This window comes from Manis pentadactyla, chromosome 11, assembly GCF_030020395.1.
Source record: "Manis pentadactyla isolate mManPen7 chromosome 11, mManPen7.hap1, whole genome shotgun sequence".
Lineage (NCBI taxonomy): Eukaryota > Metazoa > Chordata > Mammalia > Pholidota > Manidae > Manis > Manis pentadactyla.
Genome location: NC_080029.1, coordinates 26,946,681 through 26,970,168, shown reverse-complemented (window position 1 = coordinate 26,970,168; position 23,488 = coordinate 26,946,681). Strand labels below are relative to the sequence as shown.

Here is a 23,488-nt window from a genome sequence, read left to right as displayed (position 1 = left end):
CCTTATAACAGCTATTTTACTTACTCTATCTCACAGCAGCACTTTAATATACACTATCTTATTTAAACATAATTAAGATCCTCCTGAACTATGAAGGCTTTAAAAGTACTTTTAAATTTATTATTAAGTTCATCAAACAGGCTCTCTTTATTTATTTTAATTAAACTTGCCTGAGACAGAAATAAGCAAATCAAAGTCTCTACTGGGAACTGTCTTCCATTCACTACTGTATCACTCACTCCTGTTTACTGCCTACAAATAAATCAATCTAATTTGCTCAATTGAACACTTGAAGTAGGAAAAAGAGGGAAGATTGGAAAAGCTGCACTATCCTACTTCTACTTCCTGTTGCAGAATTAGCCAGTCACTTCCAATCTTCTTCATCTGAGGATATTTCCCTTCCAAGTCCTGACCAAAGACAGGGCAACTTCTGTTCCATCATTCCCAGAAAATTCTCTTAAATCACTTAAAATAACTTCCCTTCATTTATTTAGCTTACATTCTTCAAAAGCCATTTAACATTTCTGGTATGCCACGACTTCTTCATGCCCTCACATACTCACTGTTGTAAAAAGACTCTGATCTGGGTAAAAATACTCTTATCTTTCTGAAAAGATCAATCCTTCAGTCTTACATTGTTCTTGTGGTTTTTCAAAGGTGCTCTTCATTTGAAGAATCATTCTGTGCTGCCCCCAAAGTCTATCTTAATAGAAATCACAAAGGCTCAGTCTCCTTTCCCCTTATACTCTATGCACACCTCTACTTGCCTACCATCCAAATGTCAGTTTTTATACTCTAAAATACTTTCTGTTCACAAAATTTTTATTTACTATCACTATCCCTAGTCTCTTGAATTTTCTTCTCCCATCCTGCTCTCTTCCTTAAAAGTGTGAAATTATTTTAACCAAAAGCTACTTTTGACCATTATTTTTCTCAATAGCAGAACAGTTGTTCAAGTCGAAACGGTACTGAATTTGTGCCCTGGACGGTGTGTGTGTGTGTGTGTGTGTGGGGTGTGTGTGTGTGTGGTGTGTGTGTGTGTGGTGTGTGTGTGTGGGGGTGTGGTGTGTGTGTGTGGTGTGTGTGTGTGTGTGTGTGTGTGGTGTGTGTGTGGGGTGTGTGTGTGTGTGGGGTGTGTGTGTGTGTGTGTGTGTGTGTGTGGTGTGTGTGTGTGTGTGTGTGTGTGTGTGTGTGTGTGTGTCAGTTTAAGAATAAAGGCCTTAGGAATTAAAAACAGATCATTTTTCTTAACCTTGGACATTATCACAGAAATGAATTCCAACTTTAAAAATTTATAAATAGTACCTGGCTTCCGTCTCAAGAGCACTATGGCCTGTGCTTGAGTGTTTTATCGCACCACATTTCTATGACACAGTTGGTTCAGTCATTTGGCTGACAGCTCAGCCAGAATTATTGTTCAAGGCTGTTAATACAACTTTTTTGTATCAAGATTATAGCTGGTTGTCACAGGACTGCTGAAAAAACCACAGCCTGTTGGCCTGACTAGGTCCCAGAAACCTCCTAGCACAGCGAGCTGCTGCCTCTTCTGGCTGTTAAAGCAGGATGTACCTCTTCATAGTTTTTCGCCTCCACTCCATGCTTCATGTCTAGGATCACGAGCTGGTCAGGTATCCGCCCTGTTCCTGAGAAAGAAATCAAAGGATTCATTGTGTGGAATATTTAAAATTCTGGGAAATCACCCAGCCGCCCTCCCCTCTCCCTAACTCCTACCCTCTCAATAGAGGGAAACAGCCGCAATGCCTCCCCCACCTCAGCTGCAGAAAATTCCTGGATCTGGCTAAAATCACAAGCATTCCAGACAAAGCCTCTATCTGTGTGGGGTGCCGGAAAGCAAGAGAACATGCTGTTGGCAAACATCTCTGAGTGGGCAGGACACAAGATACTGTAGCTGGTACTAGAATAGGAGAAGAGAAAACACACAAGCTTATTGGGTTAGGAAATAAAACTCACAAGTCAAAACAGTATACAAGTGAGTGGCGTACTGACCAATAGGTAGTAGGCACCAACTGAGGTTGAAAAGGTACTCTTCCATATCTGAAAAGGTTGCCCTGTCAAATTCTGAGAAAAGGACTATTGAGTATACACAAAGTTTGGATTTACTTAATACAAACATGACTACTGCAAAGAACACACAATCTAATATTCCACTTTAATTCAAACACTTTGGTCAATACAAGACCACTTCAATGGATAAATACAATGTTACAGATAAAACTATTTCCACAAAACCCTTAAAAGAAAAAGCCCAAGAAAATACTTGACACTAAGAGTATATTTCTCAGAGATGCTTCTTAGGAAGAGAAGTGCTTATCTGGGATAGTAGGGCCAGCAGCGCCTGTTCATACTAGAAAAGGTAATCTGATGCAGTGTGATCAAAACAGATTTCTTATCCTAAATCATCAAGGAGAAGAAAGGGAAAGAGTCCCAGAAAATTACTCAGCCCCACTCCCCTGGGATTCACCTGAAGATTTATAAAATAAAAAACTGCCTGCATGAAATTAGGAGTTCTGAGAAACAGTGCCATTTAAACACTGGGATTTCCATGAGACCATAAAGTACAGAGAATGGTACTGTACCCTCTGCTGCCTGAGAGATATTAGAGGTTTTCTGAAACGGGCCGAAGTCACTGGGTGCCACAACTGTGCTAGAAATTATCATCTCTGCCTTCAAATATTTTGATGGAGAGCTAAGACATAAAATACATGTTAACAGTTATAGTGAAAACATAAAAGCAATATAAAACTTAACAAGAAAACAAAATTGGTTCAGATAATCACTGCTATGGAGCACAGATTAGAGAGGGGAAGAGATATGGACAGGCTTCACTAATGAGGGAGCTACCTGAAGGGAGGACAATGTATTCTATTCAGAAGGCAGAAGAAGCATGGTCAAAGGCTCAGATTTTGAAATAAGTATGATGTTTCCAAGACAGTAAAGATGTTCTTTTGGATAGACTAGAAAGAGCAATTTGAAAGCAACAGAAATAAGACTAAATAGGTAGTATTAAGAAACTAAGACAGTTGTATATCTGAAACCAATAAACTAAGACAGCTATACAACTTCATTCCAGTAAAAAAGAAAGAAACTATGACAAGTCACAGATAACTTCTGGGCATTAAACTACTGTCTCCAAACAAAACTAACAACACAAAACGGCACCCAGAACGTCTCTTCTCCCAAAGCCCATGTGTAATCCTGGTCAGAGTGCTGCCCCTAAGAGATGCAATGCAAATTTTTGCTTCTCCTTCCTCTTTAAAAAGTTGTGAAATCCAAACAGCTTACAGCCCCACCTGGTCCAAATGATCAAGATATTCTCTACCTAAGACTCTTCCCACTATCTCTGCCACAGCACAACATTAGCACTGTTCAAACACAAGTGAAGCCACAAAACCACATGTCCTCGGCTGCTGACTCCAGACCTTGCAGTCTCTTGCACTGAATAGTCAGCCCATCCCTTAGCTGACATAATGGCCCGAAAGGGTCTTCTTTGTAAGAAGACCCTTCAGTAATTACTCTCTTCATTTGCCTGCTAAATAGACAGTCTTTTAAAAGGTCTGAAGACTGTAGGGCATCAGGTCTTCATTTAGAAACAAAAAGAGCACAAATGAAATTAGAAATTGAATGCTGACTATCATGTGTATCTACACATTAATACACACACACATGCACATATATTTTAAATTAGTTCCTAGTTATCTACATGCATAGCACAGACATATAAGAAATTCAGAACAAGAGATAATCTCTATCTTCAAAGACTTTAAAACTGGGAATATAAAACATAAAGCATATACACATGAGACATTCAAACAAGGCTGTGATACACACACACACAATATATATAAATAAATAATTCAATCAGTAGGTGATATACTATTTAGAGGAAGCCACTAAATGGTATTTCTGAGACATGCTTAGCATCTCAAGGTGTTTGCTTTTTCTCCAAAGCCCTCATTACCACCTGGCTTACATCTATTTCCTGTCTGTTTGCTCCAATGAAAATACAAGCTCTATGAGAGCAGAGACTTCTATTTTATTCACTGATATCTCTCCAACACCTAGAAGAGCTCTTGGCACATAAGGGCATTTAATAAACAGATGTGTCTCAGGAGATAAATCTGATAGCAGTATTTGGGTAAATTAAAAGCAGAGCCATCAGTTAGAAGGATAATGACATAATTCGTGATTTAAAAGGTCAGATATGTGTGGTGACAAATAAAGAAGATATCTTGAAAGAAGTATCAGTATAACTTGATGACTGACTGGAAAAGACAAAAATAATTTTAAAATTGCGAGCCCAAGAAACTGGAAGGACGGTGGTAATACTGGTGAGAGAGGGGAGCTAGTCTGAAAGAGAACACACTTGTATAGAGAGCATCTTGTTCCATTTCTCCAGTTTCTGTAAGTTTTCTTAGACATCTTGGTTTTGAGGCAAGAGTGGCGCAACCATGTGGACATGTCTAGAATATTGTTGACACATCCTGGAACTGGCAGGGGCAGGGGTAGGAAGAAGGCTATCAGTCATGAAATCACTGTTAAAGTCCTTTAGTTTTCTATTCTTAATCTATTATTCCATTTACCTCAGGCAAACTCCCTTAGCTTTTAGACTAAAAGACCAACTTTAGATCATGGGAGTCGATTCTTGGTTATCTGTCAAAAGCAGACAATTGATCTGCTATTCCTGGCAATCTGCTGGCATTGGTGGCAAACATGCCTGCTCTTCTTCTAGGATCATATGTTCTGAACAGTCTATAAATGTAAAATTGGTAGAAGTCCTTTTCATACCATGCAGAGAAGTACCAAAAGAGAGGTGGGGTTCCAATAATACTGTTAAAACTCCAAGATCCAGCAGTGCCCAAGGTCAGCACCACACTGCCGACTTCCTGGTTCAGAGAGTCAGGTGGTCTTTTTTTTTCCTTTAAGCCAGTTTATATTTTTTATGTCTTGCAGCCCCAAAGGGTTCCAACTAATACTACAAATATAAATGCATACAGTTTTTAGAGTCTAGTGTCCTTGAAGCTAAAAAATGGGTAGTGAAAAGGAATCTACTTTTTCACCCACCACTGAGCACAAAAGCCATCAGGTAATCAACCTAAAGGTTACTAGGGGATCTTGGCTTTGAGATACACAGAAGAATCCAGAGTAAGATATTAAGACTAGGAAATAGCAAGTATTCTAGATACCAAACTGCTTCTACCTTGTCATATATTGTCAGACAGACCCTACTTCTAAACCCAGAAAAAAACCTGTCACTAGCATATAAATGCACTATTTTCTGGCATCTATACCAAATTCAACTCTATCATTCAAGTCAAGTACATCATACCATTCAAGAAATGCCTACTTTTGCATGCAAAGAACTCTACTGAATAGCCAACTTTCACTTGTATGTGTGTACAACCCAGCAAATGTAGTTTTCATTTCCTCTTTCTGCTGGCCGAAGAGGGAAAGTTAATGCTCTAACTTGAGGGAAGATGCCTAATTCAGGGAAATACTCCAATTACTTACCCTTGCTCTCAAAACATACTTCGAACATGTCATAATCTTCAGTGGTAAAGGCGAATTTCCCCTTGGTTGCATCTTCCTTGGAGTACAGAATATGGCCAGCAGAATCTGTGATCTAAAATAAAAAGAGTATGAAGAACAGGTAGCAAGTAACACACAAGAAGAGAACTTACAAAAACTGGAGAAATGGAATGAGACACTGTCTATACAACTGGTATTTCTCCACATTTCAAGTTAAAATACATTGCTGCTACTCAATGTCTTACCATACCAAGAAGCTGATATAAATAGGACTTATTTGCAAAAGTTCCCTATATAGAATGCAGACCCAGTATCATTCCCTAGAAAGGGAAATGCCACAAAAATGGAAGCCCACAATTACCAAAAGAACATACTACAGAAAGGAGAAAGATATGTACGAACACATTTCTTCTGTAAAACAAATCTTGATGCGTTGGAGGTGAAGGCACAAAGTGGAAATGAAACACCTGCTATAAAGAGTAAAGGAAAAGAAGGTGTGCACAGAGAAGAAAAGATCTCGGAGATTATTCCCACAAATTTCATATCAATTATGTCAATGGCTACATGGGGTGGGAGAGAGACAAGTGAGATAAACAAGTTTCTCTTAAAAGAGACATTCTTGGCTTCCTCCAATGGTAATTCCTTAACAACTTGTTATCTTTAGTTCTCCAAACTTAGACTGCTCCATTCCTGAAGAATGGCCGATAAGCACAGAAGTAGTAGCATATATTGATAAGTGAATGGTCACATATAAAATACAGGAATGACACAGTAATATGACAGATCAGATCTCAGTCTTCTTTTGTAGAGCACATGGCTGTCCAACAGAAGGCACATTTCATTACTTAAGATAGGAAGCTACTTGCAATGTGGAACACAAAAGTAGTGGCTTCATTATATTACACTGGATGTTTTAATGATGTTCGTAAAACAAGATTCATTTATAAATCAAATTTTAAATACAGAAATTTGAACAGCACACAGATAAGCTTATGTATTGAAAGCACTTTAATAACATTAATTATTTCTTAGTGAGATTTCTTCTTTATATGTTATTTTCTTTTGATTTTTCTACAAAGGCACATATAATTCAATTACGGTCAGAAATAGTTTTATTTTGGGGGAAAAAAACATACTAACTGAAGAATAGTTATCACTGCTAGACAAACTTGAAGTGATGAGTTAATAAAGAAGATTTTATGGCACAACTTTTACATTTCCCCAAAATAACAGCAGTAATATTAACCAAATATCTTCCGCCATGAATGAAGTGGATCATTCATTAATATGTCAAGCATCTAAGATGCCTAGATCTGCGCTGATCACTGGGGATACAAGGATGTGGAAGATAGTTCATGAGAAGACTCCACTGCAAAGTGAGGAGTGCATGCCTACACATATGTGCAGATGCCACAGGATTATGGAGGGCCAGGGAGTATATCACAGAGGAGGGGGACATATGAGCTGGTTCCCGAAGGATGAGCTGCAATCAAGGGAAGAGTAGGGGTAAAGACATTCAGTATAGAAGACATGGCAAATACGAAGGTGTGGGGTCCAGAAACAACAACAACAACAACAACAACATGGTATCATCATAATACTAATAGCTAATATTTACTGCACACTTACTAAGTGTTGAGTGCTGTGTCAAATGCTTTACATGCATTTTAAATTTAGCTGTCATTATAACCCTGTGAGAACTATTATTTCCCCCATGTTCCACAGGAGGAGACTGAGGCACAGAGAGCTTCTAAGTGGCTAGAGAGGTAACAGCCAGATCATGTAGAACTACAACAGCATTTAGTACAAAGTAGAAAGACAATGAAGAATTTAAAACAAGAAAGTGATGTGACTCAGTTTGCAGTTTAGAAAGATGAGCCTGACAATACTGCAAAGACAGATTCAAGAGGGACAATACTAGAGATAAGATGATGGGTTAGGACACTATTCCAGTTCTCCCACTTAGATACGGTGAGATATTTGGGTATGGAGGAAAGAGGACATATCTGAAAGAAAGGAGGGAGAGCCCACAGGATGAGACTCAAAAGTGAATGCCATAAGGATCAAGCAAGCAATGTAACTGAGTTTAATGGACTAGTGTTAAGTCCACAGGATGTGGTGGACAGTGGGGTAGACCAGACTAGACGGGCTTGTCTTGAGGGAGAAACCAGTGACTGCCATTAGCATGCCAGGTTTTCAGATAATCCTATTTTTCAATAGAAGTTAGATATTTTAACTTTTATTTGAAATCTCCTAATTTTTAAATAACTTCCAATGAATCCCAAATTTGAAAAACTATCTCAAGGCCAAACAAAAGATGTCTACAGAATCAAGTTCTTCTGGGCCATGAATTTCTGACCTCTGCATGGGACAGGAAGAAAGCTGACTAGAAGCACATAAAAGAACTGCTAGGCACCACTGAGGACTCAGCTGAGATCACAGACCACAGATTTCTAGTGGCAAGCCCTAGCAGCCAGGATGCAGGAGCAAAGAAAAGTATTAGGTGATTTAGGCTTGCAGTTCTGCAATTAAGTGGTTTAGAAGGATAAGGGGATCAAGAAATTATGTTATCAACTTTACATATATAATTGTTCATCATCATGACAACTCACAGAGGCCAGTCTTATTATCCCCATTTTATGGATAAGGAAACTTAGCAACCCTCCATTCTCACACAGTTAATACATTGAGTAGGTAGATTTGAAGCAGTCTAAAACCCATGCTCTTTCCACATTTAAAGTTGCCTCCCCACAAAAGGAATGTCTAAAAGGAGTAGAATACACAGAAGTCAACAAAGACCAACAGAATGTGTTAAGATTCTTTAGGTTGGAGTGAGTCAGAGAGTCTGAGAGTCCTGTCAAGTGGGACTTAGCACTGTCCAGTTTGTGTTCTCCACTTTAGAGGGATTAGCAGGCAGGCTAAGGTAGAGGCTGTGAAGTCAGCAATTACCAAATAATCTGCAATGGAATATTTAGCTCTGAAGACTCCTAAAGGGCTTTTGTTCATGTGATACTTTTTCTGAATTATCAACTAAAAGAAAAAGCATAACAAAGAACTACTTTAGATACACACATATAAGCCAAAAAGGCTTGGGAACTCATAAAATCCCAAAGTAATGTGTAGTCACATGTGTGAGGTGATTCTTTCTTGCTTCAGAATCTGTCCACCTATCACATACTCACACTTCCCATTCCCTAGCCCCCACAATCACAATGCAATTTGTAAAAGCAAAAGACAGGCTAGAGGAATAACAATTTTCACATTCCAAGCTGACCTAAAAATTCTAATTTGGATTTGCTCCTATGAATAAAGTTGCATAAAATGTAGAACTTCTCCAAGGCATATCTGAATAAAAATAAGCTCACTGCACTAGTTTAAGTCTTAAAGGGGAAGGCAAGGATTACAGGTTGCTAGAAATGTTTAAAGGTAAATGAAGTCAGAAAAGGCTAGCAGGGAATAAGTATCAAGGGTGCAGCCTTGAACAGTTAGTTATCACAGATGTCATCATCTCCATGGTCAGATAAGCTAGGAGGCCAGGTTACTGGCCTAGGACAAACAACCCAACTTAATCTGGCTTACAAAATGTGGCACACATTTGCCCAACTATTTTATTTCCTAAAATGATTGTCATCCGCCTAAGATATTAAAATGGTTCTTTGAAAAAATTATTAAAGATAGGAGACTCTCTAGATGATAAAGGAGCCTAGGTGCAGATCAGAAACCTCTCATTAAGGCACTGGCAAAAATCTGTCATCAAGTACTATACTTGATGTAAATTAAATCAAGAAGTCTGCCATTTATTTGTCTGTGTGTGTGTGAGACTAGCACAATCCACACCTCCAACTAGTACTCAGAAGGGGTAAAAATTGTTTAAATTGTCCTCTCCTACATTGTATTGAGGAGCTACAATCATGGTAGAACCACTGCTTTGTTGGTTCTTTCTATGACATCTGAAAATGTATTAAACATTCATGCTAGGGCAAAGACTCAAATGCTTTACAAGAGGCTGAAGGCAAAGGACCCATCATTGCCTGTACCTTTTGTCAGCATGAAATTCAGCTCTCAGAAAACGTGTGTGATAATGATCACAATTCCCTAAGGGACTCCATATTTTTATACTTCTTATGATCTGAACTCCAGCTGACACAACTATATTAGAGCATTTATCCAGATATCAAGAAATTAAAGCAATCTGACAACTTAACCTATCATGTAAGGCTCTTATGGACTCTTGGACATTCTATGATTCTAGGATTTTCCTGAAAAATCAGTAGGTTTCTCATGTAGTTCATAACTTTGCCACAGTTTAGGAACTAAGCCACTGACCTTGAAGAAAAGAAAAAAATCACATGCCCTAAGCCCAACCTAATTACATAAATCAGCAGGTAACTAAAATTAGAGAATAGAAAACTGGGCCAAACTGAGTGACTTGTCAAAACTGGCAAAGTCTAATAGGCTGAAAAGATGGTTTAAAATTTCCTCCAATTAAAATGTTCTGGTTACAGATCACATTAAAAGATTATCTGGTTTCTCAAGAATTGAGAGGTTTTATTTTTTTCTTCTTAAATTTGACTAACAACCACCTTTGTAATATGACCTGACACTCTCACCTACTGTAACAGCAAGCCTTTAAAGGATTCCCTTTTAACAGTAAAAAACACTTATAGTATTTATTATATAGTTCTTAATCAAACAAAGGTAGTATTAAGCCATAAAATTTGCCCATTTGACATCAAGGAATGGGAAGTAATAAAGATTTATTTCTAGATAACATCTTCTGAATTAAAGCAAACCAAAGTTCACAACTTAAAAATTAGGTAAAAAGTATTAACTGTATATGCAGAATAGCTGATGTTAAGAAAATGTGAATACTCGCACTGAAACTGTCAAGTAAGTGAGAATACAGGTCACTGGGAAGATAAAACTCATTTAGAAATGGATTTTTTTGGACCATTCTAGGCAGTGGCTGGTAAACAAGATCTTGAGCAGGTCCTGCTTTTGAAGTCTGCCCCCATTCCTTTATCAAACATTCAAGATAATACCCTGCCTACTTCAAAAGGATCTTTAAGAAGGTTAGGCCCCAACACCAGGCAAATAAAGCAATAAAGACTAAAAGAGAATAGAGTTCACCAGGAGGAAGAAATAACTAGGCACTAAATGATACTGCACAATAAATCTGGCTCTAAATTTTCTGGGAGCCAGATTAAAAGACTAAAAGAGAAACAAGTTGGGTTACACATCATTTATTTTCTGATGAAAACTCACAAATTTATCTTCAGAGATAACTTTTCTGGAACTAAACACAAATAACAATTTATCAGGAAGGTACTCATAAAGTACTGTGACCAACCAGTATTAGACTCTCCATTTTCAACTATGGCCTTGCTAAATAAAGATACAAATACAGTTAAAATGGTTGCTTTCACAGTGACCATATGTAACAATCTGCTGGACCTAATGCAGAGGCGGGATCTGATAAACTAGATGAATGTTCCTATGCCCTGGTCTCTGCTCTTTCCAGCACCACTTCTTCCTTGCTACTCACAGAATTCCCAGCCTTACCTTAAACTTGCAAGAAGGATGGGACTACTTTTGGCCACTTGCTGCTATCCCATGTGTTTAAAAACAAAAAAACAAAAAAAAAAACCAGGAAAGATTTTAAAAAAATAATATACTATCCACCTAGATGTTGGTTTCTAATACCATTAACTAATAAAAGGAACCAGGGCTCCTTGGAGAAATGGCTGATCTCAAGACTGGGGCAGGAAATATACAAGATGAGCCTGGAGCACCTTGTAGTGCCAGAAAGCACAGTGCTCAAAACGAAACAGAAAACAAGAATGGGGCTATGTCAAAGGGATATAGGAGCCAAATGACAGCACTTCCCGTGGTCAAAATGGAAACAATTTGAGCAAACAATTTGAACAAATTAAAGTAGTATTGGGTTGTAATCTAAAGTATAAAATAAATATCCATGAATCCATACTGATACAAATGATTAAACAAACAAATGGGAGAAGAGACAAAACTCCCAAGCAGAAGACTCTCAATTTACGTAGCAACAGCACCCTTCAGGTCAGGCCTAATATCCCACTCCTTAGGTGTGGGCTGCACGTAGTGATGTCCTGTCCTCCCAAAGAGCACAATATGGAAAGGGGAAAAAAGTAACTTTATAGTAGAGAAACTTGACAAACACTACCTCTGCCAGATGATCAAGACCAGTATCAGCAGTGATAAATCATGTTGACAGTATATATCCTTGATATGATGTGATGAAAATAAAACCCTTTACCTCTTGCAGTCTTCCTCTCCCAGACCTGCAATCCCAGTTTTATCATAAGGAAGACATCAGATAAATCCCAACAGAGGGGCATCCTGCAAACTACCTGACCAGTACTCCTCAACACTCACAAGGCCATCAAAAACAAGGCAATCCTTGAGAAACTGTCATAATCTCTTTGGAGCCCAAAGAAACATGACTAAATATAATATATCCAGGATAGGATCCTGGAACACAAAAAAGGATGTCAGGTAAAAACTAAGGAAGTATGAATAAAATATGGACTCTAGTTAATAATAATGCATCAATACTAGTTCATTCACTGTGACAAATACTCCATACTAATATAAGATGTTAACAGCAGAAACTAGGTGTAGGGTACAGGGGAACTGTACTACCTTTATTGTTTTCCTGTAAATCTAAAACTATACAAAAAAGCTTATTTAAAAAAATGCTATGCAGAAGGATGAAGTTAAACACATATACATATACATACGCCTATCTCGATTCCCAAGAAATTTACAGTCTACTCAGAGCCAAGTAAGCAAACAAACATTTCACAAACTTTTTATGAGGCCAAGTCTATACCCACTCCTGTAAGATGACAGGTGTCCATGGGGGATGTGGCAAGTCTGTGTTTTCCTACTGGCACACGTCACACATTGCTTTCATTTGCTGAATTGGCTGCCTACCCTAGTAGTCCAAGAATATGTTAAAACAAGACCACCACCACTTCTTCGCCAGGAGTGCTACCACTGCAGCAGAGGTCAGCAAACTTGAGTCTCTGGTATAGGTGGTGAAAATCTGAAGATGTAACTTCCTTCAAATAGCTCTAACTTACACTCTTGTCTTCCTCAGGTTCATGAAGTCTGTGGAGTAACACTAAGTACACAATCTGTACCTATTATTTTAAGGATAACCATCAATCTTGTAGCTCCTGTATAACCAGCTCAGGAATTTCAGGAGCAGCAGGTCCCTTGCAGAAGCTCGATACACTGAACAAAAATGAGCAGTAACAGAAACACCTATCCTCTTCTCCCTTTCAGAGACAATACAGCAAAGCAGTTAGACTGAAGGTTCTAGAGTCAGACGTCAGGTCTGTGTTCAAATCACAACTGTGCCACTTACTGGCTTGTAAAGCCTTGGATATGTTCCTCAACTTTCTGTGCTTCATATGTAAAATAAGAATAATAGAACATACTTTATTAGGTTATCGTGGGGATTAAATTTAATATAGGGAAAGTGCCCAGAACACTGTCTGGCACATGGCAAGCATTACCATTACTGTCATTGTTATTGTTAGCATTATTGTTATTATGATAACTGTCTTTTAGTGATAACTCAGAATTCCATAAACATGTAGGTCACTAGCCATTCTTTCAACCCAACAGTGCTAATGGATGGCAAACTAGATAAAGTACACTACACCGACTAAACCAGGGATGATTAGGGCCTGAATGGTTCCTGCATACAGAGAGAAAAAGACTGATAGGTAAACTCTCAAGGAAGCAGCAGCAAAATTTAGAAATTGAAGGGATACCAAATGTCTAAAAGAATAAATATTCAAAAAAACTTGTAGTTGTTAACAAGGGATAGTGAGAAATATAAAATGACTCCAGCATTTTCTGCATGTGTTTTTTAACCTGATAAGTAATAAACTATACAAAGGACCCAACAACATTAGGTGTGGGGAGAGGGAAAGAGATGATTGGTTTGCATACATAATTATCAGGGGGTGTGGGTCTATACTCTTCATTTGGTAAGTGAAATTTGAGCCATGGGGGTTTTAACTCTAATACATAAAACTTTTTAACTCTAAGACATCAAAGAGTAGAAAGAACACCAAATCATTTAAGATGCTATATTGTTAGACTAGAGAAATAGTACAGTAGTCCACTCTTATCCATGGTTTCAGTTACCTGCAGTCAACCATGGTCCCACAAGCAGATGATCCTCCTCCTGACATATCACCAAAAAGTCAATAGTAGCCCAATACTACATCACTCACCTCCCTTCATCTTATCAGTAGGTATGCTGTCATGTCACATCATGAAAAGAAGAGTGAGTACAGCAACAATAGGATAGGATAGTTTTCAGAGAGAGGGAAAGACCATGTTCACATAACTTTCATTATAGTATATTGTTGTAATTGCTCTATTTTACTAGTTATTGTTAATCTCTTCTGTATCTAATTTATAAATGAACCTTTATCATAGATACGCATGTATAGGATAAACATAGTATATGTGGGGGGTGCAGTACTATTCAGTTTCAGACATCAGGGGTCTTGGAACACATCCCCCACAGATAAGGGGGGACTTACTCTTATTAGAAATAACTTCAAAAGGCTACCACAAGTCACCACTGTTCTCAAACATGAAGTACATGGACAACTCTGCTAATCTAGAAGCTATATTAAACAGTCATAACAGGAATTTACCTTCATCTTTCAAATAAGAGCAAGTACCAAGTCTATCAACTACATCCTTGAAATCAAAGGATCACATCTACATTTTTGCCCAGAACCAAGTGAAACTTCAAGAGGCCACAATCAGCATTTAGCAATACTAAATTCTTTCAAACTTCCAACACAATTTAGCAATGGAATAACACAACACAGAAGTAGGTATTGCTTTAGGAGGCTTGTAGAAGTGTTAAGAATTAGAAATGGAAAATTTCGAGGCACTGGTATAATGGGTAGATGCTCTCTTCCTGCCTCTACCAGCATTTGCTAAATCAACTCAACACAAGCAAAACGTCACACTTGACTGGCTGGGAAGGAGGAGTTAGGGGGATAAAGGGGAAAGAAGAGAGGGAGGAAGGGTAAGAGGATGAGAACGAAAGACCAGTTGCTGCCCTAACAATACTACTGCGGGGGTGAAGCCAGATCAAATGTTTTTTTTCATACTGTGCCAAAGTTATTTACGGTAAAAACCTCCAGCGTGACCCTTTTAGGCACAAACAAAGCCTTGTTCTTTCTTAACAACTAGTCCCTTGATTTCCCACACTTTACGCTGAACAATGAGGTTGGGGGCACAGGATAAAGCAGATGACATCAACCTCCCTCCAGTTGAAGGCTTGTTTGGGAGCCCAAATTCTGGCCTGTGGCCAGCTGGCTGATTTCACAGAGAGCTCTACTGTCCAGACTGCCAGGCTGAGTATGCATGAAGGAGAATGGCTCTGGATCAACCACCAGTCAGCAATTCACATAAGAAACAGCACAGAAGTCACTGCACCCCACTAGATTAACTTTATAAATCTGTTCCTTTTCCTGGAAACTAGACTCAGTCTTCAGAAGTCATCATAAAGATATACAGTGCAGCAATTTCAAAATTTAGCAGCCCCCTTCTCCAGATCAGTTCAAAACAGAGAAGGCTGTGGACAACTGCTCACAGAATAAGAGAGACTTAAATGAAGTAACCTATTGTTTAACTTTCATGGAGAAGGAAACACATGGTCAGGTTTTAATTTGAGGCTAGAAATTTTGTATATAATACAAAAAAAACTAGATTTTAATACTATTAAATGTTTTAATGTACCAATTAGCCTTCTACACTAAACCATCTATTTATGGACCTGTTTCTAGCCATTGGACAATATTATCAATATAACATCAAATATAAATTGAAAGAGACATATTTTTCCCCACAGAAAAAGATCATCCCTCAGCACAGACAATAATAATAATCTGAAATGTTGCAAGTAAAATCACCTCAAAACTATAGCATAAAACACACATACACAATCTTTTCATACAGTTCTTTGTGTGTGTATGGGGGGAGGGGTTGTAAGCCAATGGTTTCCCAACTGCCAAGATGCTTCTTGAAAATTTTTTGGCTTAAACTGCAATAGGCCTATGACTCAAGGCTGGACTCTTCAAATGATCTGCTTGGCTGTCTCATCTATAAGCTAGTTAGGAAAGATTGGGACCATAACTGGGCATAATATCCAAAATAAAAATAATCTTATTTAACAAAATGAACTATTTAGTTAGCATTAGCATTCTGGGAAAAGGACAATGAAAATATATTAGAACAATTAGATTTGGAAGAGGCTGAAAAGGTATAAATGATTTAAATTATTACCGTTAGGATTTTCCTTCCTTTCTGGTGATGATTATGACAACTCACAATTGCTTTTTCTCTTTCTGCAATCTATTTCCAGAGTATAAATTGCCCTCAGGCAACAACTCATCTCATCCCCTAAAATTAATTCATCCTCCAATTTTCACTATTAACAAACATTCTAAATAATAAATGGCACTGAAGCCTATTAAACAATTATGATATCAATTAGTCTTAATGAAAATGTGGCTTTCAATTCAAAATCAAAAGAATTGAGATTCTCAATCTCCACAACAGACTTTATTATAGACCTGAAGTAATGAGGAAATTTCTATATTCACTGTGAATGATGAAATGGTACTTCATGCTTCAGTTTCATGCACCAAAGTCTTTGAATCTGATACTATTTGGCCTGGTTTATTTGTGAAATGCTTTTGTGAAAAATCTGTGAGATAACTAGGGAAGGATGGTATGGGATAAACTCAACTGGACATCTCAACACAAAACACATCTCAATATAGGCCAGAAGCAGAAATCTTTGCAGTAGAGATCCACCCATCATTTCAATACATTTCTCTCTCTGTTCAGAGAGGCCTTCCCTGACTACTCAAATACTTGTTGCCCGCCCAATCAACTACTCCCTACCCACCACTGCTTGATTTTTCATTATAATTCTTATCACTACCTGAAATCGTGTATATTTTTTAACTTGCTTTTTGTCTTTGTTCCCCACTAGAGATCATGAACCTTGCCTGCCATTCACTCCCATGACCTCAGTTAGGTTTTGCATATGCTAAATATTAAATAAACATTTATTGAATGAATAAGAGAATCACAAAATACTCAGAATTCCTCTCTTTGGTCACTGCAATGACATAGGGCAGAAGAGTCAGATTAGCAATTCAATTTTCATTTAACAGAGAGGACAGAAAAGACTAATATCTATGGCCCACCATAATGAACTCTGAACAATAACCATCTCAATCAATCCTTCTAACAATTCCATGAAATCTATCATCCCCATCGTACAGACAAGGGACCCAAAGAGAAAGGTTAAGTAATACCCCCAAGGCCATATATCCTTTAAGTGGAGCTGCTGAGATCTGAACCAAATCTGACTCCAGAGCCAGGCTCTTTCCACAGGGCTTCACAATAAGACTACAATATTTAGTACAACAATGTGTACAAAGTACAATAAACTGAAGACACAAAGATGAAAAAGGACTTCACAAAATGCCAGGTAGAACAGGATGTAATGGAAGCACACAGATTGGTTCAGGTTAAGAGGACCCTGTACTCAAAGAACTGCAAGGTGTTTAGACGTTTAGAATCAGGAGTGGGAGAGAAACGTAAAAACGAGGGACGAAGATGAAAAGATCAGAGATGAGGCAAGGACAATGCCAATTCATCTGCTCATTCATTCCTTATGCTATAGTCCTACTGTGTGCCATACACTGTAGTAGATACAATCATTTCAATGATGGATGAGACACAGTCTCTGTTCAAGGAGTCCACAGTTTATCAGAGGAGACAGATAAACACACAACTACAACATAGAGTGATATGCAGCACTGATATATTTGTTGGACATAAAGGTGCTCCTTGATGAGGGAAAAGGTGTATTAGGTCAATCAAGCACTACATTCACAAAGGAGACTGCCTCATTCAAAGCAACAACTAAATGCCAAGCCCAGCTTGCCAGGTTTTGCACTACAGGAAGTCTCCAGTTCTCTTCCTAACCTCAATTCAAACTACGGCTGCTTGAACCAGGCACAGACATATAACCAAAGACGACAACAACAGTCTGTTCAAAGACCACGAATGTGGCTTGGCATATAAAAAGGAGCTGAGCCAATCAGATTCTTGCACACAGGAGCTGCACTTCAGAAGCTGAAAAGATGCATAGAGAGAATCCTTGAGGCAGTCTGGGCCATGAGAAGTTAAAATTTAAGAGCTAGTGGAACTAAGGGAACAGACACTATGGTACAGGCTGCAAACCATGCTCAGGGATGCATCAAACCCACAATTTATTCTGTGCTCTGCACAGTTTATTGAATTGTTAAAAATGACACCTTGAGGTCTCTATAATACCATTCCCCACAAAAATGAACCAGAATTCCTTGGAGGAATAGCTGCTACCAGGTCAGGGAATGGACATACAAAAGATGAGCCTAGGACACCTTGCTGTTCCACAAAACAGGGAAGCTATCAAAACCTAATGAGGTTGTGTCAAAAGAATACAGGAGCCAAAGGGGTGTGTGAGCCCAAAGAACAAATGCAACTGATGCAACTGACACGACTCTAAAAAGTGAAGCAAACAACAACAAAAAACGATTCGGTGTAATACTTAAGAAAAAAACTTCTTTGGACTACATTGGGAATGACAAGGGCAACAATTCCTTATTCTGAAAATTGCCAATTAGAAGGAATGAATTCTGTATTTATCCTGCCTTTCTTACATGAATTACAAATCTCAGGGTAACCAAGTGCCTTGATTGATGAATTCTTTAGGAATAATTCCAGCTAATATAAATGGAAGGAATAACAGAATTAGAAAATCAGCATTTCACAACCTTAATGCAACAATACATTCAGAGAACAGTCATCAATGGATTCCTAAGTGAAAGGTTAACGGGATGATTTACAATGGAGGCTTCAGACTGTTACCACGTTGGTGGGCAGAATAATGCCCTCTCACCCAAGATGTCCATATCCTATTTTCAGAACCTGTGATTATGTTCTTATGTGGTAAAAGGGGTTCTGCAGATGTCATTAAATTAAGGGTCTTGCGATAAGGAGGTTATCACAAGGGTCCGTGTAAAGAAGAGAGGGAAGCAGGAGAGGTCAGAGAAGGAGATCCTTATGGAAGCAGAAGGGGAGAGGGATGGCTGGATGGGAGAGAGGGAGAGAGATTTAGAAATTCTATGCTATTGGCTTTAAAGATGGAGGAAGGGGTGTCATCAAGTACCAAATGACTTCACTCTTTTGTGGAATATAACAACAAAGCAAAACTGAAGGAACAAAACAACAGCAGACTCACAGACTCCAAGAAGGGACTAGCAGTTATCAAAAGGAAAGTGGGTGGGGAGGGAGGGAGAAGGGGATAAAGGGGCATTATGATTAGCACACATTATGTAGGGGGAACACGGGAAGGCAGCACAGCACGGAAAAGACAAGTAATGACTCTATAGCATCTTAGTACCCTGATGGACAGTGATTGCAATAGGAGGGTAAGGACTTGATAATATGGATGAATGTTGAAACAACAATGTTGTTCATGAGAAACCTTTGTAAAATTGTGTATCAATACAATACTTCAATTAAAAAAAAAATAGAAAAGAAAAGATGGAGGAAGGGGTCATCAACCAAAGAATTCAGGCGATCTCCAGAAGCAAGGAAATGTATCCTCCCTTAAACCTCCAGAAGGAACACAACCCTGTTGACACCTTGATTTTAGGAATTCTGACTTCTACAACTGTTAAAATAAATGTGTCTTTTAAGCCACCAAATTCATGGTAATTGGTAATAGCAGCAACAGGACACTAACACATACACACCTGAACCCACTGATCAATCACAGCAGCTCTAAGGGGCACAAAAGATACTGGTGCTCTGCCTTGATGCCACTTGAAGTACACACCACCACCCATAAGTACCCTCACCGAAAAGGTAAACCTGAATCTAATTATATCTTTACAGCTAATTCTTTTTACAAGAAATATGGGGGACAGAACTGGTTAAATGATACCTCAAGGAAGCAAAGAGACCAAAATGTAGGACATTCTTTAAGGAAAATGACTCTAACAGTACAACTGCAAGCAAAAGAAAAAGGGAAGGAAATTAGTCTGCTGCAGATTAGAAACACTTAAGAGATACAACAAATTTTAAATAGGTATGTTTGAGACAAATGGAGAAATCTGAACATGAACTGGGTATGACTTCACTGCATTATTGTTAATTTTGTGAAGTATAATAATAGCCACATAACACTGCGATTATGCCCATATTTTTAAAGAGATTCACGCCCCCTTTAAATGAACAGTTTCCACTACTCCCAATTACCCTCCTTTATCAGTCAACGCTGCTGTTTTTCTTATACTTGACCCAATTCATTCACTTATGTTCCCTACTTGGCATTTGGGTTTAGGACACCAGGAGTACTCCGATTAAGCCCATTATCAGCAAGAGAACAGAGCAGATATAGGGAGAGCGACTGAGTGACCACAAAACGCTAGCTTGTAGATGAACGCACTTCTGCTGCTGAGGTCCCTTTAGCCACCTTGGATACAGATGTAATTCCCAAAAGATTACACTATACTTCCTGTATTTAAGTGCTTACTAGAAGCAAGGCAGTACGCCTGACATTCTGGAAAATATGAACATGAAAATAATTCCTGTCCTCAGGATACTAACAGTCATTAATAAGGAAGACAAAACATAAATAGTTACAATATAGATGATGAAAATAAGTGATCTTAGGGTACTATTCATGGTGGCTTATATGAAAAATGCAAAGTGGGGAGTGACAAAGTACATAAAGCTTCAGGAACAGATCATGAAAAGCACTACAGAGCATGTTGGGAAATTTAAACTTTATCAGATGAGCAACAGTGAAGGGTTTTAAAATAATAATGACACTCAGGGGGAGCAACAGTAAGAGGAAAGTCCCCATTGCTCAATTCTTTCATTTTATGCACTCTATCCTTTGAAGAGTCAGAAACGTGACCCCCAAAACGTTACATCTAAATCTCTAACATTATGCCATCACTGCCTTTCCTGGCCAGACAGAAATTTGGTACCTGGAGAGAATAATAAAAGGATGAGTCACTGAGCAATAGCCCTGAAAATAGTTTCTATCTCCCAAACGAAGTAAAAATAGCTACCGGGTTCCAATACCTTAAACATAAATTACAGTCTTATTATACCTGAAGCTATTAAAAAGTAATGTTTCTTCCTATTTAGTCTCAGATCCATTCTGTTGCAAAACAAAAAACACGTGGTTATTGTGAAAGAATAAAATTACCTAAAATGCAATAAAATCTTGACTAATATCAAATTACACTTTTGTTTCAAAGATCAGGTCCCATCATCCAAACTGCAAAATGGGACCAACTGACATTATGGTACTAGTTGTCACCATCCAAGAGTATCGTGTAAATTTACATAAAACTTGGCCAAGTCCAGACCCCTCCGGAGACCAGAAGGGTAAAGACTAGAAGAGACAGACCATTTTGTGGCCAATGCTCAACTGTAATCAACGACAGGCATTACAAAAAAAAAAAAGAAAAAAAAAGAGCAAGAAGAGAATAAGATTGCAGCATTTTTCCTTTATCTTACCTAATTCCCAAATTAAGAATCAATTCCAGCTCTAACAAATTTTATTTCGCTAAGCCCCACGTTCCTCATGTGTAAATGGGGCTAACTCTACCTACTTCACAGACTAGTGTATAAACTAAATGGCAATGTATGTAAACTAACACAGGACCTGACACAGGTAATGGTCAAAAAGTAGTAGGTTTTATTCACAGTAAGCTTCAATGCCTCCATTCTCCTGCAGTTATCAACGTGTCCTGTTATGCCAATCCCCACGAACACTCAACATCCAAAGACTTCTTTGGAGAACCAAGTTACAGTTCAAGATAACGAACAGCAAAACAAGCACAGGGCCCTGTAATGACCCAAAGTCGAGGCCGCCGCGCCTCAGCCGTTACCACATCCACCAAGGCGTCGCGGCCCTCCTTGGGGTTCCCTCGCGCTGGCGCCGAGCCCCGCCCCGCGAACGCCAAGTAGAGTGAGGGGGCGGACTCGACAGCCCGCCCTCGAGCTCTGAAGGAGCCAGGCCGCCCTCCAGGCCTCCACCCGCCTGATCACCACCACCCCGCCCCCACCGATTCTCGGCCTCCCATCGCGGACGCCGGTGGTCTGCTCTCCCCGCCCCGCGCCGCCCAGTGCCGCACCTTGAGGTGGGTGCGCAGACCGCCAGCGCCCCCAGACTGGTCGGTGATCTCGTACGCGCCCGTCACCAGCAGGTCCTTGTGGATCTCCTCGCGGAGGCACTTGCGCGAGTTAATAGGAAGATGGAAGGAGATGGCGAGGACCGAGCTGGGGCCAAGCAGGAGTAAAAGCAACAACGCTAATGGACAAGGGCCACGCTGGGCTCGTGGGCCAGAAAAACCAGACATGGTGCCGGAGACTGTCCACCACCCCCGGTCTCTACTGCGCCGGAACCGAGAGTCCACGTGACTCACCTTTGACCTACTAATGCCGTCAGCGCCATTTTGGAGACGGGCAAATAGAGGGAAAAAATATATTAAATCTTCCGTAAAGGAAGAAAGGATATGATACCACGTTATAACCACAAGTTAAAGTGGTTAAATGAGGTTTTCCAGAAGTTTCCCATAAAATTTTTGGTTTTGTTGAGTTTAGTGCCTACTCAGTCGGCCATGACGAATATAGGCAACCTTGGAAGTAATTCTCCTTTAATTTCCGGAATTGGTACCCGCGAGTTTTAAGGTCGGTGATACCATAGCAACCAAGTCCCAATAGGAAACAGCCACAAGGCTCTCCTCTGGTCCGCCTACCAGCCTCGAGGCGCACGGGGCGGGGACGGGGGCGGGGGGTGCACAGTTCCAGCACGTTGCTGCCTTGGTGATACCTGGGACTTTGTGCACTTGAGAGGGAAACTTTGAGAGGCTGGGCGGAAAGATTCTAATTTGGTTATTAAGCCAGTACTTCAGAGAAGATGTAGAGGTTACCTCGTGAACTGCAGAGAGCAAGTTGTTTGGGCTCAAACCGTTTGCTTTTTGAATGTGCGTTTTATTTAGCAAACATTGGGCGCCTGTTACACTAGGTAAGATTCAAACTAAATTTGGATTTTGCGTTTAAATTGAATAAAACAGTTTCAGTCCAGCCTGAGAGAGGTACCCAATGCAGTTTACCAAATAAGCATTGTCAAGGGAAGACAAGTATTTGTGTTTTAAATGAACAAACACTTCCTAGGGATCAAATTAGTATATATACGTAAATTTACATGGTAATCATTCATGTTTTCCTTTAACAACTATTTATTGAGTACCTATGTGCCATACACTATACCATGCATATATTACCAACATGTTTGTTGATTTAGCAAACTGCTCTTGGGATGCTATCAAATATTTAGGACAAAAGAAAATAAGAGCATGAAAAAAGAATACACAACAGCCTGTTTGGAATCATCTACTCTGATTAATGTTTGTTGAACATCTACAGAAATAACCAGAAGAGGGACTGTCTTAGTAATTTAAATGATTGTTCTGTGTATACAACCCTTTTCCTGGAACTGAAGTCCTACAAACAAAACAAGAATAAACATAAAAAGCTATAAAGCATTTTAAAATTTGACAAATGTCATATAATAATTATTTTATGAGGTGTCCACTTAGGAACATTTAGTTTGATTATTTTATCCCTGATCTAAGATAAGACTGCTAGTCTATTCAGTACATCCTGAATTCGCTTTTTCTCTGCGCAGTGCAGGGAATGAGTACCAAGAAGTTATATAATTAATTATTTGCTCTCAGTCCTGAGGCTCTGCTGACCATCAGTGAGAGATTTG

At 39.1% G+C, this 23,488-nt stretch overlaps 1 protein-coding gene across 1 annotated transcript in view; it reads right to left on the bottom strand.

The window, feature by feature from the left end:
- TMED10 (transmembrane p24 trafficking protein 10) overlaps positions 1-22,132 on the bottom strand; it is a 32,625-nt gene extending 10,493 nt beyond the window's left edge. The window contains exons 1-3 of the mRNA XM_036913133.2: positions 21,849-22,132; positions 5,530-5,641; positions 1,570-1,643 (exon numbers count right to left, since the gene is read on the bottom strand). Coding sequence (XP_036769028.1) covers positions 1,570-1,643; positions 5,530-5,641; positions 21,849-22,073 — 411 coding nt within the window. The 5' untranslated portion in view covers positions 22,074-22,132. The remainder of the gene's footprint in view (positions 1-1,569; positions 1,644-5,529; positions 5,642-21,848) is intronic.
- Between the last annotated feature and the right edge of the window lie 1,356 nt (positions 22,133-23,488).